Below are 21,055 nucleotides of genomic sequence, written 5' to 3' on the forward strand. Positions count from 1 at the left end.
CAACAAAGCTTTTAATTTTGGAAAAAAACGGCGGAAGCAAAGTTGTACACCTGATAATTTAACACGCGAAAGGCAATCGATTTGAAAGGTTGTCGTAAAACTGTTTAATTTTCCGGAAAACTGCTTTTTTAATAGAAAATGTTTTGTTTTGTTTATTTTGTGTAGCGCGATCAAATACAAATGCATTGAAGCAATGTAGTTAACTTTTTCTTAGCGAATTAAAACCTACATTCATAAAACGTAAGCAATTTTCCATCCAACATTGGTGAAAAATTGATCAAAACTAACATTTGATCCAGAAACTCAGGCTTAACATTCGGTTGAGAATAAATTATTGCTAAAAAGGATTATTTTAAACTTAATCTTTCAAGCCGCTTTGACAAACTGCTTGTAATGTACGTAATTACCATCATAAGTAAACTTGGTTCACATTTGATCCTTAAGGGCTGAGGCCAGTAGGTCGCGTACAACTACTTGTCTCGCTCTGTGTATTACATTGCTCTCTTGCATATATACAAAACGACTCTCGATGGGCCGGGTGACCAGAAAAGTTTCGATATTTTCGGTTACAAGTTTGCATAAAATGTGTCTGCATCCAATAAAGCTAGCGCTTGTTTGGCAGCCTTTCTGAGGCGATTTTATTTCTCTCTCATTTTTCGTTCCGTTACCAGGAACCTGGAGCAGAATCAATGGTGCGTACATAAAAATCGACTTACCTTCACAAAAATAACAACACCTATGCAATTCTTCCTTAAGAAAAAAGAACTTTCCAGATTGCTAAAATCAATGGATCATTCTAAAATTTTCACAAAATAATCCAAAATTATTTTCTAACAGATTGTCAGTTGGGTTTTTTGATATTCGTCACCGTTTTTGAGAAAATCAGATAGCCTTTGAAATCACCCTAAAACACACTGGCCTAATCCCTTAATAATGGTGGTGACTACATTGTTTACTAATTGATTACGTCGAAGCTTTTTCAGTGAATTGCGCTGTACAGAATAATTGAAATAAATACTTCGTTCGAAATAATCACGCTTTCCTTATTTTGGAACTGGGAAGCACAGGCAGTAAGGTGAATCAATCAAATGGAGATAGGATAAGGAAGTAAATTCTCCATCAATGGCTGGCGACGAACGGCCATGGAGTCAAATACTTACTACCTGACAACACTGGTTCCTGCAGAAGCTCCAAAGATCATTCGGCGTTCGTCTAATCTCATCAAACCCAATTGTGACAAACGCAACTGTTTACCGATTTCAATGACTCCCCTCTTTATACACATTTCATACCAGTGCGATTGTGTCTCTTGTGTTTGCTTACATATTTCTAAATTCTTTGTTCAAAACTTCACACCTACATACGACAGCTTCCTGTCAGCTCTCTTGAGTCGAATAGTCTTCGGGGTATGAATTTTGACAGCTCAACTAAAAAGTTTACTATGATGGAGCTACATTCAAATGGATTCTCTTCTTTGTAGACATGAATTTTCGAACAAAGTGTCGAAATTGAAGTATAGAAATACGGACAAAAAACAGTTAGTCCTACAAAAATGGAACATAGCTGTAATATTTGTTTCCTACATGTGGGACACGATTGTTCTACCTATTGCAGTACAATTTTTTTCTCGACACTTTCGTTTGGTGTTTCTTTTTTTTGTTTGGTACCCTCGAAATTGCAGAAGTTTCCAGACACGAACCTAAATCTGATTGTCACCCCAGGTTGGCATTGGAGCTTGTTTCACTACTGCTAAAAAACATGGAAACTCTTGGAGCTTCAAAATAAACAGTACACGCTTACTCACTGCTCCCGCGCACCGCAACATCATCGTCACTTGGATGATCGCTTTCTGACGCCTGACTGCCAAAACTTCTACTGAAACAATCTTCAATGACTTCGAGCTAAACCAAACCAAAATAGAAAAGAAGGGGAATTTCATTAAAATGTTGGCTGGAAAAATTGCTGGTTAGTCGAAATCCAGCACAGTTTCAGGGTAAGGGTGAGTGATAGATTAGGGAGGGAGAGTGGATGGATGGCAGCTTAACAAGTTAACACACTCCGGGGTTTGGTTAGATACGCCTGTGGCAACATTTTCAACACAGGATTGCACAACATGTTTAAGCTTTTTTGTTTTCTTTCTTTGCGATGGCAAATGGATAGTTAGCAGTGTGTATATGTCGATAAATGACAGAACATGACGATCGACGGATATTTTGCGCCTTTTCTTCTAAACTAATGAGTATGTCAACGGTTCGAATGGTAAGTCTTATTATCATTTTTGTTTCGTTTTTTCTTTTGTTTTTTTTTCGGTCTGATCTTCATACGCCCCTAACATGAATAGTTGAACAGTGTTAGTTACTAATCAGATAAACAAACGATCTTGCATATTGAACTCGAATGATAATTTGGAGGATTCAACAGATATTCCGCTCAATAATAAACATCCTTAAATGCGTATGGGTCTGGTATATGGTTTTGTAATTACATACTTACAGGCTACGAGCTGGAGTAATGATATTTTCGCGAGATGGAACGTTCGTCTCCCGTTTCACTGATACTTAGGAGTAGTATTGATATTTACAATCGACTGAATATCGTCCAAACTACATCAACTAGGTTGCATTGGGTTGCTTATTGAGAATTTTCTTGTAACGATTAGTATTCCTATTTGTTACCAGTACATGTATCAATTTTTACAGTGTGAATATGTTTTGTATAATCAGATATATATTCAGTTCTTAGCTGTAAGTTTTCCTGATAATGAACGCTGGCTTATGTCGTTTTCGTTTTTAAATGGCACTACACCGGTGTAGCGAAAGCTGCACCTAAACCGTTCGTTTTTACCAATTGCACTACACCAGTGCTACACTTTTTCTGCACCGATACCACTGGTGTAGCACTCATCAAAAGTTTGGTGTAGCTCTGTGCAATGAAATCGTTTATTGTAGTCAATGGTTACTGTTTATGTTTTCGTCATTTTTGTTCGTTTATTCATGCCTCAGTGTAGCACTGCACCGGTGTAGTGCAAATTAAAAACGAAAACGCCATTAGATTATGCATGTTTTTTTTGTTGTTTTGGTTTTTGGTAATGGTATAGTGGTGTGGTATGAATAAGCTACATTTAGCACACCGTTCGTTACGCGCGGTTCGGAAAACAACTGTTTGTCTGGGTTAGGCTTTTTGCGATTTCTTACACAATCAGTTCGTTTTATCACGCCTTCAGTTGTAATCATAGTCTACTTGGTATCTTAGATTTTCCTGTGAATTCGTTTTTTTGTTTTTTTTTTTTTTTTTTTATTACGTGAATCGTGAATTATTCCAATTCAGAGAAAGCATGAAAGCACGAAAAAGTAGATATGAAGAGATGATTAGTTGAATTTATATGAAATATTAGTAAAATATGTACAATCGTTTATCACAAAAGTCATCCTGAAGAAAGCTGAAATTTTTGCATTTTTGTGTCCGTAGTATTTGTTTGCTGTAACGTTGAATAACTCTATAACCCAGTAGCAGAAGAACCGAATCACTGATTGGTATGCCAGTCAGACCCACAAAATTAATGGATAAAACTGAGAAACGTTAATCAAAAGATAAAATTATACATTATAAATAATGAACTAATAGATGTCATTTTAAACTTCAACTATGTTGGAATCGTTCATATACAGTAACCCAGGAAATTTGAACGAAAAACGGGACGAATCAGAAAAATATACAACAGGTAAAATAAAGAGCCCTTCTTGTCATTTTATTAAAAACAGACACACATAAAGTACCCGCTCTATGCTCGAAGTTCATCAATTCGATAAACGGTTTTTTTATCGTCGTGCATTGAAACCTCCTGCACACTTTTCATTTTTCCATGCCTTTATGTTTGATTTTGACATTGCACAGTGGTTCAAAAGCGCCATTTCACGCTCTTTATTGATAACTCATAGAAACGTGGTTTTTGAGGTACAGTATCTTCAGCAAAGTTACTCATAAGGAGTGTATCGATAAGTAGTTAGCAACATTCAAACAGTTATTACTCTGAAATGGTTTAATTTTTTGCAGCGTGTTTTGCGGTGACATGTTTGTTTACATGTCAAGAACAGCTGCGCAATCGATTGGTTTCGGTACGGTTTATCGTTTCTATGATGAGTCGAATTGATCTGGAAACGCGAAAGAAAATTCTGCACACTTGGTGCTCAGAAAGTGGTGTCACGTACAACGAAATTGCAAAAATGTGTCAAAAATATTATCGAGAAGTTCGGTAAGACCCTTTCCATGAAGGATTTGCCCCGATCCGGTAGGAAAACGGGTCCAAGCCAGCCCGGCCGGGACTTGAAAGTGGTTGAGTACATCAGGAAAAACCCATCGGCGTCGACGCGGGATTTGGCCAAGCAGTTCAACACCAGCATCGGGATGATTCAACGGATCAAAGTTCGGAACTCCCTGAAAACGTACAAGAAACAGAAGGTTCCGAAAAAGTCCCTGGTACAGCAAGTTCAGGCCAAAACAAGAGCTGTATAACCGGATTCTACAGACTAAAGTCGGATGCATCCTGATCGACGACGAAACCTACGCCAAGGAAGACTCTCGAGCGCTGCCCGGACCGCAATATTATACGAAATCGGTGTACCAGGACCTGGACGACGCTGACACCACGGTGGCGATGGAAAAGTTTGGGCAGAAGGTGTTGGTCTGGCAAGCAATTTGTACCTGTGGTTTGCGGTTGTCAATTTTCTTCACGAAGGGCAAAATTAACGCCAAGGTGTACGAGGAAGTATGTTTGAAGAAGAGAATGCTGCCACTGTACAGAAAGCATAAGGCTCCTCCTCTCTTCTGGCCGGATTTGGCTTCAGCCCACTACGCCAACTCCGTTCTACAGTGGTTGTCAAAAAATAATGTACAATTCGTGGAAAAGGATATCAACCCACCGAACTGCCCGGGTCTTCGGCCAATTGAAAGGTATTGGGCAATTGTCAAGCGGCACTATGTTCTTTTCTATGTCAGGCGAAATATGTTCTTTTCAAATATCATTGTCCTTGACATTTGCAATGATATGTTCTTTTAAAAGGATATTTTAAAAGAACATATCTCGCCTGCAGGCGATCGCAGACGAGTAATTCAATCACGATATGAAAGCTCTTTTGAAGTAGTTTAATTTGTAAGTAGTCTCATCTGCACCTTTCTGCGCCTTTTGATGATAGAAAAGATGAAAATTTGTAATAAAAAACATGAAAAATGGCTCTATTTCATTAAACTGAAATGTTAGCAGCATAGTATGTTTGAGAAATTTGTGTAATTTTTGTATGATGAAAAACTTTGTATATTATGAAAAACTCATATAAATTGAAAATATATGTGTTTTCTTACAAAAACTTCTTTTAGGACACCCTTTTGAGAAAATACATTATATCATGAATTATCAATAAGGAGCATGAAATTGCGCTTTTGAACCACTGTGCATTGGAGTAATTAGTTTGAAGGTTTGGCTCCAATTTTGCATAAGCATTCTTTATGGCCAAAGAGAACGATTAGCCCTACCCGTTCACTATTTTGACTTTTTAGAAGAAACTAAGCAAAAATTCCAATTAGCTCTCAAATTTGATTTGGTATTTGTTTTATGCAGGGATGCCATTTATACAGATTTATTTGTATTATACACATTTTGAGATACACATACAAATTTAATAAAGAAAGCAAAATTTTTACAGATTTCCTAAATATAATACAGATTTGTACAGATTTAACAAAAAGTAGGAAAGAAAGATCTGTGCTTTATCGTTTAAGATATTTCTTAGGATTTGGTAGCAGTAACGAGTTATGAATTTCACAACCAATGGACAAATCACAATTGTGATGTGTTTTGTGATGTAGGACATTTGGTGATCAGCATGATGTTTGCGGTTTTCAAGGGTTGTAGATAAAGGGCGCTATATTTTATTATCGATTTATGTTTTAGACTTTGTTAAGACTAGTCTTAGGCTAGTTTTAAATATGATCAGTATTTAACGGGGAAGTCGATTGGAACATTGACATGCGAATGCAATTATGTAACGAAAACCGCGAAAATGTTACCGCAGAGACGGGACTCAAACCCGTAGCTAACTCCTAACCGGGGAAATTGTTTTACCAACTAAACTACCCTGCATAAGAAAACACATGAACAGAAAATCCAATTGACTAGACCAGGCATGCTTCGCTGTACCTTGTCACTAAAGCATTAAACTTTCAGTCCTATATCTACGGGAACAAATTCGACAGAAATACACATATCACATCGATCACAAGTCTATTCTTCTTCGATTCTACTTTACCGCCGACAATTATTCGAGATTTTATCTATTTTGCTATCTGCGGGGGTACACACTGTATTTTCAAAAGATTATCAGTCAAAAACGGCAAATTTTATGATATATTATGTTAAAAAGTCTACATTTTCAAAAAACATGTAGCGTCCTCTATCCAAAAAACCGTCAAAACCGCTCAATTTTTTTTACAATTAGCGCTTCAAAAACACAACAGTCCCACTTTTTTATATTTACTTTTGTTCTGGAAAATATAAGAATATTCATAGAGCATATCCAAAAATTAAAAAAAAAATCGGCTCGGTCGGTCAAAAAGTATGATTTTTTCCAAAAAATTTATAACCCTAAAACGAAAAATTTCGCAGCGGTAATTTTTTGGAATCACTACAAACTTAAACAAGAGACGTTAGAAAACCACAAAACTCCAACTTTATCTATCTACGCATTTCCTAAGAAAATGTTGACATTTCTAGACATGTTCAAAAATTGAAAAAAAATAATTCAGTGGAAACCAAGTTATGAATTTTTTGAAAAAGCCGGTTTTCCAAAACATCGAAAAATCGATTTTTTAATCCACCCTATCATGAAAATGGTCTTGATGAATTTTTTTCGGTGGAAAACAATTGTACCATATACTACGAATTTCTGAAAGGTCGTATATCTTGGACTCGAAAGCAAAAGAAGCAACAAATAACACAAATGTTCTTTTTCTATGCAACTACAAAAGATGCTAGTCAATTGTAAAGCTGTACTAGGAAACTACAACAAATCAGTAACAAATGCGATTACTCAACATTGTGAAACACATTAATGACAATCCTTACCCGAACAAAATCTAAAAAAAAAAATTCGAATTTGACGGAAAAACCTAAATTGTCAGTAAATTTTATTGTAGAGCCGCTTTACCTTAGGGATAGTAGCATTTAGTAAATTGTTTTCGTACACCTTTTTTAGGGAGAATTTTGCACAAAGTGGTGAAGTCAAGAATCACGCAAAAAAAAAGTTTTACAGTTCAAAACATTTGCCAGTTTTTTAAGGACTATAATTTTTTGACCATTATTTCTACATTTTTACCTACAATGCAATGAACTTAATCAATTGACTAAAGGTACAATAAAACAAAACATTTAAAAAATTGAGCTTATTTCGAGGAATATTGATGTTTGAGTTTTATTTTCTGAATATAATATTAATACAACAAGGGGCTGGGGATTGATAGTACCTATTAGCTTTCTCCGGACAGAACCAGCTTAGATGCCGTGTGGAATCCGGCGGAAAAAATAAGGCAAGATTAGATCCACTGGGTTCCTGCTTCCATGTCGTAAGAGGCGACAATTGCAGGAGTTTTTAGTTTTTTTTATTGAATGATAAAAATTAACTATTGCGCAAGTAGTAAAAAATACTTGTTTGTTTGATAAATTATTACTTTTTTCTCGGCAGCCGATTGCCCAACGATGCACATTGAAGGTTCATCTGCCATTCCCAGGTCTGATCTTCCAGAATTTCTCTGTGCAATATCAGCTGATCCCGATCAGTAACGGAGTAGCAACCAAGGGTTGCCGCTCAAGCTCAAACTCAATATAATATTAATACAACAGTTTTTCACAATGTACCCTTTTCCCATAGAGTCTCAATGATTACCTAAATTATATTTCCCAAAACACCAAATCAATTGTCCCAATCGTCTCTGATATGTTTTCGTTTGAAAATATTTAAACAATTTTTTCTTACGCCCTTCTCGAAAGTATTTAGTAGTGAGTTGAAATTAGCTAAAATAAGTCATTGTCTCTTCCTTATAACATTGAATAATCTGCTTACTAGTGAAGATTTATGGACTCTCGAATTGTGGGATTTGATTCCCCATTAGAACGGAAGATTTATATAATATACTATGTTATTCAAACATTCACTGTTTGCTTCAATAAAGAAGCGTAGAGAGAAGAAGCAAAAAAAGGGAACAATGTATGTAACTAGAAAACAATAACGCTTCATTTCATTTTGACATTTAAAATCAAATTACCTCGCTCAAAATTAGACTATATTCAAGCTAAACTGACAATATTCAGAATAAGTCTAGAAGTCATAAAAAATCTTGATTGATTCTTGATTATTGATTAGGATGTTCTCGAAGTATATTCACCATATTTGCCTGCTAAAATTATAATGATGGCTTCTATGCTTGGCTTAAGTATGAAAGCTTATGACTTATACCCAAAAATTGGGCCAGTTGTTGAAATACAGGCAAAAAAGAAATCATTTGGTACGACCCTGGGCATAATTCATTTTCGACCTCTAACAGTGTAAAAAAGCTCCGGCGAAAATCCGAACTACTCAAAATTGTTGAATGTGGTCAAATCCACTATCACAGACGCAATGAATGTTATCGAATATCGTTTTTCAACACCCACGAAAACTCAATGCGTATTCTGAGAATCGACAGCCAGAGGCCGCAAAAAAAATATTTAAAAAGAGCGGAAGCTTAACAAGACTGCAGTCGGCTTAAGAAGACTGCAGTGTGATATACACAGCTCCAAAACACGGTTAGGTATGATAGAACGTACATCGAACATGGTCTACATCCTGGCCGTCACTCGACCGGTACCACACATCCAAACATCTTTTCTGTCCATCAAACACTACTCTTCTCGCTTTATATTTATTTTCCGCTCAAGCACTGAGTAGGAGAGTGTATTTATATTCGCTTGTTACCTTCTCTACTTGTTCGTGTACTGAGAATATAGAATTCATGTAAATCCATAATCTTCTAAGAAAAATTCTTCAGCATAATTCTTACTAGTATAATTTTTCCTCCTACTCTGCCGGCAGAATGGACGAGATATTATTTATCCAGCAGCAATCACACTACGTCCAAAGATAGGTTATGTACCTGCAAGTTTAAAGACATCGCAGATATTGATAAACCATTCCACGGTTTGAAAATGCCGGTGCTCGACAAACTACCACTTATTTGGATGTCCTTCCAACTCACCAAATCTAAACTCCTTGATTTATTCATCGAAAAAAAGCAAAAGTACTGATATGTAGCTATTTGAAAACACGGATTTTAAATGGATAGCTCCAATGTGAGCAAACTTAGCAGGAAAAGCAGCAGATCAAAATTGACTCCAGAAGAAGAAAAAAATGAATACTGCAGCAGTTGAGATGAATTCAGGTTTTGATGGGCCAAGTCTATCCGTTCGATTGCAAGAATAAGCTTCATTGGTTTTAGTGGTAAACGAGAAATTACACTCACAGTTAGTCACATCAAGCGCGAAGCGGTGAAATAAGCGAACAAGAATCCTTCTGCCACACCAAATTTAAAGCTAAAAAGGACCTACTAGCTAATGTTACTTAGAAAAACTTTCGCCACGCAGACCAAAAACCATCGGTAGGAAGCGAAACACATCGTATGGTGCGCTCGATTAGCCCTAGCTCGGCACCGGTGGAACCATCGGTCGAGTGTGGAGTCTTGGTTTCGACCTACGGAAGAGTACGTAAAGGCCGAAATGAACCTAGCGGGTAATTCTTACGGGTTCTCAAAATCGATTGAACATTCAGGCGGATTTCATTGCAAATTTTGTCCTGAATCAGAGCATTTCAGATAGGTTTCATCGATATCTAAGAAATCCGCGTAAGTGTCCAGATCGTTTTTGTAAACCAATCAAATTTGGACATCTGGGCTGTGGGCGAGGACATGATTATACACTCAACAAATAAATCACGTTACTTCTACCTGTAAACAAACATGAATCTTATCCACCCAACTTTTCACGTACATTTATTGAGTGTAGATATGGGAGAGGATGTGAATGGAACACATAAAACGGACATCTAAGAAGAGATCTCAATCTGTGTATTGGAAATTCAATTCAATGGTTATTTGGCAAAGTGATAACCAAGTAGCAATCCGCCTATAGAGGCGCTTTGAGCAACCCAGCAATCGCTGGTCGGCTCTTGCGTTCGAACTTGCATACAATATTAACCCAAGTAACAAACATTGTTCCAGTACTGAATTTATTAACTCGTCTCGCAACGATTATGCGATTGGAAAAGCGCACTTTTCTTGTATGATGTGCAACAAGTTTCATGTTTCATATGTTTCACAACAGTATTAAACCGGATGTTTCACAAGAGTGGAAACCGGAATTGAAACTGCTGAAATGATCTTGTCGTGCAGTTAGTTGGAAAACCGAATGTGGAACTTAATCCATTCAGTTTTTGGGTTGGTTTCACAAGCAGTAATATGAATGAATTTAACATCCCTTACAAAAACGTGTTGAATCAATTGTCTAACATATCTACAAAAATAACCGATATGAAGCAATTGTGAAACATGCCAAATATAAAAAGTTTTAATTGCTACTTGGGAATTCTTACGTGCAAAATCGTACGCAACGGTAATTTAAAACGAATTTGAAATTGTATACTTTACACAGGGATGGGTGTGAATGTGAATGTGAATACCAATAAGACAGAAACCAGAATTATCACCTAAATTTATTTATTTGCAATATATTGTTTAGGCTAGTTTTCGACCAACATTCTGTACATACAGATTACAGATTTTCACAGTAAAACAAATAGTACGATTTATTGGTATTTCATTGCGCAGTGATGTTGTTAATAATTATTGTTGTCAGTCTAACAACGACCTAAGATAATCCGATGAACTAGTGGAACGACAAACAATCGCCTGGGTGGGGTGAATTCAGCAAGCTGTACCTAACAACCGACACCATCAACGGCTAAATATATAACGAAAGACGCTTCCATTAGCGCCTGCTGCATTTCCTCCGGTACCACGAAGGTGAAATTCTATTTTAACCGGATCTGGCATCGTGCCGTTACCCGAAAACGGGTGATTGAGCCGTTGCTGTTTTTGTACCGAAGGAGAAAAATCGCCAGAACTTTACCCAAATGAAAAATTCCGGGCGATTTTGAAAAATACGCTCCGGGACACCGAGTAGGTCTTCAAATAACGACAAGAATTTGAAGAAATATTGTAAATGGCGCAACTTCGGCACCGAATTTGAAGAGTGGCGTACAATCCAAGGTACAGGCATTTAACCTAGGAGAAAAGATTATATAAACCACAGATAACTGATACACAAAAATTTTTCAAATTCTTGTGTAAATTTTCGATTTGCTATACGTTAGAAACCCTATTGCCTCCTACTGTCGACTGTTCGTCGCGAGCTTCCAAAACGTTCCACTACGTTCCAGAACGATAACAAATTTTCCTACCTGTTATAGAAATATTTCAACCGCAACTATTTAAACACTTCTCATGCGATTTCGCTAAGATCGTGATCAGTGCTGTAAAACTTCATTCAATTCAATTGAAACTGAATGTGGAACACATTGGCGATCTCTCTAATGCAGCAAACTTCACTCTCTGACACACACAATGTTTGCTGACGGCCCGAACGGGCAGCATTCAGTTCATCACTCGTTTCTCTTCAATCGAGGCTCAGTTTAACCACCATCAGTTGATCTCTTGAAGTAACAAAATATCACTTTCAATAGTGTGAGAGCGACCTTCAAATGAGGTTCATGTAAACATTCGAATTGGTTCAAGATAATAGATGAAAGACAAACCAGATAGCTGAAATATCAATCACAGAATAGGCATAAATTAATTGTTTCCTCCTTCAGTTATCATTTTTAATACTTTACTTCATTTATAATTCTATCCGTTCGAACTTGCTTACTATCAAGAGCGAAGGAAATGAAGGAGCTACACTACTTGGCACTCGAAACTGAGCAAGCAAAACTTCAAATGACTAGGTACGATTATTCAACTGACGATGAATTCCGGGAGCTTCACTTGAAAATGGCAGCGAAAGTCAAATGAATTAGTAGGGATATGCTGACGGTCAGCGGCCACAAATTTCATTTTCATCTTATATTATTCGATTGAAAATGAAATTTTACCGCACTGGTCGTGATGCGAATGCTGCACCTAAATAGTGTCGATCGTGGTGACACCTGCAAGTATTCGCGACGTGCTTGAGCAAATTTTACACACAGTTCGTATGCGAACCTGTAGGCATATCTGTTTCCTGCGAATAAGCCAAATTTTCAAAAACCAAGTTAATATTTTTATATATATATTCCCTGAGAGTTTCAAAAATAGCCAATAAACAGTATTGTTGGTGAACATTATTGCCCGTTCGAGTATTTGAGGGAACACGACAAAGAGATAGCAGATATTTACAAATAACTCTGCTCAGCACTTGCATTAAGTCAAGATCAAGAAAATTCATGTCAGCTTCAAAACAAGCAGACGGCACTCACAAGAAACAAACTCATCTAGACGATTACGCGAAAACGATGTTCTCGAACGTAGGTTCGAGTGAAGCGTGCCTGGTTAGGAAACATTACCTAATTGATTCAGTGCACTGTCAAACATCGGGTAAAAGTAAATGTTCGGAAGTGTTTGTCAGAGTAGGAATTCGCTTGCTTGAAGCACGAAGACTAGTGAAATCGGTCGAGAAGACCATTGGACCAGAAAACCGAAAATGTAATCTTCAATAGCACTATGGCCGGAAGTGTCGAGCCAAGAAGAATATATCCAATATCCTGACGCATTCCTTATCGAAAATGGCTGCGCAATCATGAAGAATAAACTTACAGGAGAACCTGTTTACAATTTGAAACAGCTATCACGAAAAAAATAGATGATTCGGGGTTCTCATCCAAAAAACTACGAAAGCATATCTCGAAAGGTGCCAGATCATCCCATAATTGATTGCGCCGAAACTTTTTCGGTGTATTGCATTGTACTCGTACCTCCTTTCTAGTGTGACAATCGGTAAGAGGCAGCTTAGAACTATTTGAAACCTTTACAACTGATTGAACTAACGTGAAAACAGACTAGAAAATTAACTAAATCGTAGAAATGAAAATTTTGGAAAGAATAACCGCAGATACGGGACTCGAACCGGTAACTTTTCCTATTCGGGGAAACCAAAATGACAAAACACGATGCAAGAGAATCTCACGTATGATCAGAGTCTGAACGCGTCGTACAGAGGGTAATATTAGGTATGGTAAATGAGCGTCCGGTGCTGCTCTCTTGAGGAATGATGCCACGGGCGAGGCCGATAATTGAACGACCGTAGAGTTCGACCACAGATGAGCATATACGATTTGTTGTACTCAATTAAACTGATTCCGGCCATGTGCTTCACATGAAGAGTAGCACAATTGGCAAAACGATTTCATTAGAAGGAAATAGATACGAGTTCAAGTCCCGTCGCTGTGGACACTTTTTCGCGTATTTTCATTTGAACGCTTTCATTTATCTACTTTTTCCAGTCTGTTTTGTGGTTGGGTACTGATAATTGTTATAATTCATGGACAATACAACACAATTATTTTATAAACAAAAATAAATAATTCGTTGTGAAAAATAATTCGAGAAAAGCTTCATTGTGTTATTTCTTTTTGGTCGTTCAATATAAATGAAATAATTTTTGTTTTGTTGCAAAACCCACTATTGTGTCATATTCATACAAACAAATAAGATTTAATGCATGGATATTAGCAAAAACAAGGTGAGTGAATAGAGTTATTATATTTTCGAACATCACCATTCAAACAAGCAAATTTGATAATTAAAAATGTTTCAATGATACTATAATCAGATCAAAAAGTTTACTTTTCGAGAATTGAATAATTAAATCATTACCGTGTATTTCCAAAATTTCCTAAATCGACCAACAACAAAGGTTAAGTATTTTTCACTAACCGCATTCACTAACTGACATAAAATCAAAGTTATTGGGAATGAATTCGAGATCGAATTCGATGCTTCGGTAATGCTGACTTTCTTTTCTACTTACAGAAATACAAAAGGTGCACAGTTTTTATTACATGATAGTTGTATAATTGGAAATAAGTGTACTTAGGTGATACTACTGATAACTTAATAAGTCATAGAAAGAAAATAAAATACAACTATATAACATTGCCGGAGTCACTTTACTTTCCGAGTCAACTGCATCTATTTGAATATTGGTTCACATGCAAAACTATCTTTCAAGAACTTTCAACTACAATTTGTTCGAAAATGGTTAACATGTCATATAACAATGGATCCCATTCGCAGTTGTACAGGAAAATCTGTACTACGGTTGGTCTTTGATTTGATATAGCATAAATGTATTCTATTTACAATAATGTGATGTGATTAGCATTAATTTGTTCTATATCTCACTAAATTAGACTTATCTTGATAACAATATTCACAAACAGGATCTAAACTGTTGAACGCAATTGAATGTTCGAGATTCCCAACTAAAGCGCAAGAATGCTTGCAAGTAACTATCATTCACGTATGCTACGACGGTATCAATATTCGCCGGTTACAATTTTTTGCTTGTAAAGTTTGTAAAAAAATAATTTACGTAAACCAGAGTATAATAAATAAAGGGTATAAATACATACACTAAATCACAATACGATTCAACTGACACCTTCCGATGCGCTCAACATGCACAGCGCTCACTCATTGATTCTTAGCACAACATTGGGTTCGAGGTCGGCAAGCGAACCGGAGCTGCCATCGGTCAGTCGACCGAGCCCATTGTCCACGGAGACCGTCACCGGTGATGACGATGTCGTGGACTCATCGGCCGTCCCGATCGACGTAACCGAGGCGGCCGATTCAAGCGGAAGCTCGGAAGTCTCCAGCCGGGCACCGGTGCTGGTGGTGATCACGGACATCGAAGTCGCGGAACCACCGACACAGCTACTGGCGGTGACTCTTCCGGATCCTCCGTTAGTGCCACTTTGCTCTATGCTCGAGCAGCTGCTGTTTTTCACGTAAATCACCTGCTTGTGCAGCTTTTTCATATTGACCGAGGTAGACGAAACGGACGACGTGGAAGAGGAGTAGTGTGATTTGGAAAAGCTTACCATTTCGGACGTGAGCGAGTTCAGGGCCTTCTCGACCGTTGGCTTGTGACGGTCCCGGTCCGAGAGGGTGGCATGCAGTGGAGATGATTGGCCCGAGAAGGCTGAAAAAAAAGAAATTTTTAAAATCAGGATGCAATGTTTTATGGTGACCACTTACTTCCTATATCACCGCTGGAGCTGGATTCCGTAAAACTGGGTGTCCCCTCGGTCCAGGTGGGTGTAGAGCCTTCGACCGACGCTGGTGGTGTCCACGCTAGTGCACCTCTAGATCCGTAATTGCTATTGGATGACGATTCGACTGCTAAATGACTTTCTAATCTTATTTCTGATATACTGAATGTTTTCAACGGAATTTAGAATTTTCAAACGAATTGACCGACAACAACATACGAAAATGCAATGACAGATCGAGATTAAATGGAAGACAAAAAAGAGAAAACAACAGAAGCGATAAAATAAATGATGAGCAACATTGTATGAGTATAATTTAGTTAAAATAACTGACCGCAAGCAAACTCAATTTAAGTATGGGTGTGGCATGCATAAAGTTCTCTGAATGCACATTTTACTTTTTTGGTTAAACGATTTCTACAGAATACCAAACCAATCTAGATGAAAACTCATCCGAAAACCTAACCAAAACTCGAAAATTCATTCCGATCATGCGCACCAGCACCCAACCTGATCATCCACACCCCCAGGATCAGAGTCGTTGCGATCCATCCCACCCCGCGTTTTTTTTTTTATTTTGTAGCCCGTTTGCCATTACCTACCTAATCGAGTCTTCCTTATAGTTATCACTCCGACAGGATGTACTTCTGCGATCGACCGTCCCTCCACCACTGTCCCCACCGGCAGCGGAGCCACCACCGCGGCTTCCGATGCCACCCGCGCTACCGCTGCCACTTCCGATTCCGCTACTGCTGCCCGTTTTGTCGTCGGACGAGTGCCGATGACTACTGCTACCGTGCTCGGAGATGTCGTCGAAAGCAGGAGGAGGGGTGGAAGAACAGGAAGGAGATGTGCCTAGCGTGATACGAGGAGAAGCGGCTAAGTTTGGTTGTGTTTATGCATATTTTCAAGGTTAGTGTCGAGGTATTATTAATATTATTGTTGTTTGTTGATAACAAAAAATCCAAGCTGAATTCGATCAGTGACAATGAATGAACGTGTATTTAGTAAAAAAAATACAAGCGCAGGTGAAACAAACCGATAGATGACTCAAACACGTAGCTGCCAATAGAAAAACAAAAACTGAATACTTGAAGCATACGATGGGTAACAAACCTAGTCGAACACATGAGAAAAAAAATTCTCGCAACACGGCTTTCTAAGCAGCAATGATTTTGGGGTCAAATCCACACGCACACATTCACAGTGTGCTCTCAGATATTCGTTTCTGGAATGTTTCGAGATCAGTTTGTTTCAATGTGTTCTTTTGTTATCGTTATATGATACGTTTCGATCGATTTCCCATGTTTCACTAAATGATTGCCGAGACAATAATAATTGCAGTACTCACGTCAAACGTCAAACATCACGAACGCCTCGATCAAAGCCGGCTGTGCCAAAAATCCCGGTTCTGCGAACGCTGGTTTTGTGTTTACGGTGCCAATACATTTGCGTTGGAACATGTTTTCGAATATACATTTTTCCGAAAGTTTACACAAACGCTGATATCCTTGATTGACCCAAAATTGAAATGAAACAATAATTCTCGATGTCTTATTTCTCTCGAACTAAACCAATTTCTGGGACCAGACCTCGAAGTTATGTTCTCCATTTGGTTAACTACGCTATGAACATCGAATGCAGATTTTTGGGTCCGTGAAAATTGTTATTTAATACGACAACGGATGAATACAGCGAAAATAGATTTTTCAATCGAATGTCGAAGTCTCGACGAAACGATCATTTCGGTACATGTGCAGAAAAATAAACAATTTCTGTGTTTGCTGGGAACATTATACGCGATTTTAAATTTGTTGTTCACAAGGTTAATGAGAAAACTCGGATCGGCAACACAACTTAAGGTCTGAGGACAGAAGGTCGCATGTTGAGTTTTAAATCGACCACGTGGCTCGCTCAATTCCCTTTGCGCATCGTATTTCTCTTGTACTCTTTGTACTTGTACTATTTTGAGGCAAAAGATAAATCGTTCTACAAAAGTAGTATTGAAATGTTAGAGCGGCGCTGGTATAATTGCGTTGCTCTTGATGGAGATTACATTGATGAATAAAGTTAATTTTGAACCAATAAAATCGTGTTCTCTTTTCTAGGCCCGGGACTATATAGCCCATGTGTTAGTCCAAAAAAATTGTAAAAACCAAACTGAATAAAACTACATCACTTATAGAAATCGGTTGTTTTTTCTCAAAGTTATTTAATGTTTATATACCGACATAAAAGATGGAGCACCCTGTACTTAGCAACAAGGGAAGATTTTTTATTAAAAAAAATTTTTTAAACATGTTCTTGTTCAAACCGATTTTATTTTCATCAATTTTTATTCGATTAAGGATTTGTCATTTTTCGACTACCTTTTTACCATTTGAAAAAAAAATGGTAAAAAAAGTTTGACGCTTTCTAAAAGACGGTCTAAATCGATTTTGGAAAAACAATGTATGCAAAGTGTCATTCTGTGACAAATTCTACATGTCCAGAAAATGTAATCAAAGTCTAAGAGTGTGTTGACAACATTTGTTCGAGTTGGGACGAAATTTGTATATATGGGCAATCCACCGCCAATTATTAGTTCCTCAGCAAATTCAAATTTATTTTCATGGTTTATTAACCCATCGATTGATGATTTGGCAAAGAAATTAATAACAGCAAACTAAAAATCAAATTTATCATCACCCACAATATGACGGACTTGAAGTTGTATAGACAAGAGTATATAGATATATGTGTTTTGCTTTTCGTTGAGGCTCAGAAATGCTTCGTGAAGTTCTACCCAAATTTAGCAAGCTGCCAAATATAACTACAGGCAAGGATGGCTTTTATCGTATCAAAGAACGTTTACTAGCAACACTTCACACGATTGAATCAGTGGCTTCAAAGAGAGACGGATATCATCGCAGCAACAAAAGCCCGACATGGCTCATTTAACATAAAATAGACACCAGTGCGAGAGCGAATTTCTCTCGATGACATTTCTGAGAATCAATGGTTAGCACGCTGCTGTGGGGATCCTCTCTGAAGCAACAAACGGTCGCTTATTCTCGTTTCGCGATCCGATTCTATTCAGGCAGTTGATAATTGCGATAGAATCATTTCACTACTGCCGCTTATTCTAACTATGTGCATATAATCTTTGTATAAGTTGTGTCTATGAAAATGTCTGTGAATGCTCCACACAAGGGTTTTGAAATACTGCAACCTAGTATGAGAATCATCAAGTTGAATCATCGATTTGATTTTCTACCATAGTTGTCAATTTGCGATTCTCTCTTGGGAAATTCCACACAGCAGCGATCATTATCAGACTGTAATTTTTTTAAGGGCGTGAAATACTCAGAGTATGAAGTGGAGCGCAGAAATGTAGCAAAATTTTCTCACGGTTCATGCATTGAGAGACTCGAGTTCTTGTAGCATCTTCTATCGGATTGAAAATGTTTTATACAATATAGATAGCAATATAGCAGCTTCTGACAAATTTTCGGCAATCACCAACACTGACTACAGGTATAATCAAGTTCATTCTCGCCGATAAATACATTCAGAAACTGATGATTTGACGAGGAGTTTTTTGTTGCGGACTAAAACCGATCCGAAATGGGAAGCTGTACAGATGGCTCGGTGTTGAGAAAAAAATGGCCGTAAATGGCTAGTTCGATCAAGTGTGCGGCAGTAGAAAGCAAAAATTCCAAGGAAATTCCGTAAGTTCATCCGCTGGACACTGAACCAATTCGCCATTTTACGGAAAAAGAAGCAGAGAGCAATAATGAGAGGCTGGGTTGGACTGGACGATTATTATGTTTCGCTAGAACTTCGGGACCGCGTATCCTCGGTGGTGAATAGTTCCACGGGTAAGTTCCCTGTCAACAACGTGTTCTACTCTCAAACCAATGTTGACAATCAGGAGAAATTATGAATTTTCAGATGCTGTGAACAACAATTTTTAAAATAAATTTATTGTCACTAAAAGTAGCCGTCGTATCGCAAGAATTTGACTTTCACTGAACGTCCTTCGCGTAATCTAGGCAGTTCGAGAATTATTTTTTTAGATTCCCTTGTCATTTTTGAGCCTGAGTTTTCTGATTCCCACTATGACTGGTTTTTTAGCAAGTATGTCAAACAACAGCGAAAACACCTCGAGTTATAAGCTCAGATACAAGAGGTGAGTTAAAGGTATCACTAAGAAATATGCATGCACGAGGCATTTCGCGTGGATTAGTCATACCAGTATTGATGAAAACAAAACAGTATAATATACACCCGGAGGCTCCGTCAACGCTAAGTCCGTCGGTCTTATTTGAAAAATTTGATTTTATTACAAATGTGCTCACAAATAGCCTCGTAAATTCTCGACCAGCTTAAAAATTGTGTCCATAAGCCATGAACTTTTTACATTTCCGAAATGATTAAACAAGACAAAACTCAGTTTCCTATTGTGACACATTGGAACAACACATAACCTCTACATTTAAATGTATCGGAGGAAACAAAAATCCTTATCTACACGATAAATTCAAAAGCACTACATTCAAACTAACAGGAGATTACAGCTACTACAACACTACCGGAAAGCCCTCATACTGAAAATTGACGCGCTGGAGAAGGGAAAACACAAGCTATGAACAGGACGGATGCTAGACGAACTCCCCCTCCAAACTGAACTGACTGAGGTAGCTTTCCATGTTGTGATTCTCGTCCAGGGGCAGACCAAGCTGACGCAGCGCATTTGCCGTCTCGCCGGATGCCGGATGTTCCGCGAGAGGTTTCACAGTTTTCGGTTTCAGTCGCGACAAAATGCTATCGTTTCGCAGTACTTTCGACGTCGATTTCGAAACCCGTGTCTTGCCTACCGAGACCGGATCCGGGATGGTTCTCAAGCGTTCCTCGTTGCGACGAATCTCACGTTCGATTTCTTCAATTTTTCGTTGAATCTCTTCCCGGTTGCAGACTTTCACCAGGGCAACCGTTGGCACCATCGAAACGGATCTCGTCTGGCGAAGAATTGGGCCATTCGGAAGATTCTTTTCACTATCCGGTCGTTCGAGCGTTGAATTTGGCGAGAGAAACACCTGCATTCTGTTACGCACAGTATCGTGCATGTCAGACAACACCAAATCATCGTACATTTCCTCTTTCAACGTTTGGACTCTTTCCGCCATCGGAATGAAGTTTTCCTCAACCCTCCGGTTATTGTTAATATCTGCAACCGATTGGGACTGTTTGATAACCGGTATGACGAAGCTGGCCGGTGGTAATTTTGCGGGTTCACCCGGAATTGAAAACTGTTTAATTCGGTCCTGAATCGAAACGGTCTCCTCTAGTGAATCGGAATTTTCCGAGATGGTGGTCATCTTTTTCATGGTTGGTTCACCCCCGATCCCATCGGACTGCTCCAGCATCCCTTCCCGAAGATCGGCTTTGGTTTTATACGATTGGAAGGAAGTGGCTCCAACTGCTACGTTCTGACTGCTAGTCTCCGCCACCTGGAAGTCGTGCCTGCTGAGCCAGTTGAGAACTTTGCTCGGTGATCGCCCATAACCACCTGCACTGTCGCGTTTTCGGGTCACTTTCGGGGCCGGCATCGATTTCGACGGAGGATCAAGTTTACCTGATGGTTGAGTGTACCAGCGAAAATAATAAGTTTAGGATTGGTTCGAGTA

The 21,055-nt window shown here is 38.3% G+C and overlaps 1 protein-coding gene across 20 annotated transcripts in view; it reads right to left on the reverse strand.

The window, feature by feature from the left end:
• LOC131431008 (phosphatidylinositol 4-phosphate 5-kinase type-1 alpha) overlaps nt 1-21,055 on the reverse strand; it is a 166,265-nt gene that overhangs the window by 6,349 nt on the left and 138,861 nt on the right. For 8 of the 20 annotated variants that reach the window (XM_058596378.1, XM_058596374.1, XM_058596376.1 and 5 more), the window contains one exon: nt 16,137-21,003. In XM_058596378.1, coding sequence (XP_058452361.1) covers nt 20,030-21,003 — 974 coding nt within the window. In that variant the 3' untranslated portion in view covers nt 16,137-20,029. Of the gene's footprint in view, nt 1-1,634; nt 3,259-9,631; nt 9,774-13,977; nt 15,317-15,372; nt 15,549-15,988; nt 21,004-21,055 lie in introns of those variants that run through there. The other 12 variants (XR_009229626.1, XM_058596382.1, XM_058596380.1 and 9 more) reach the window with 12 other exon arrangements.

This window comes from Malaya genurostris, chromosome 2 (assembly GCF_030247185.1).
Source record: "Malaya genurostris strain Urasoe2022 chromosome 2, Malgen_1.1, whole genome shotgun sequence".
Lineage (NCBI taxonomy): Eukaryota > Metazoa > Arthropoda > Insecta > Diptera > Culicidae > Malaya > Malaya genurostris.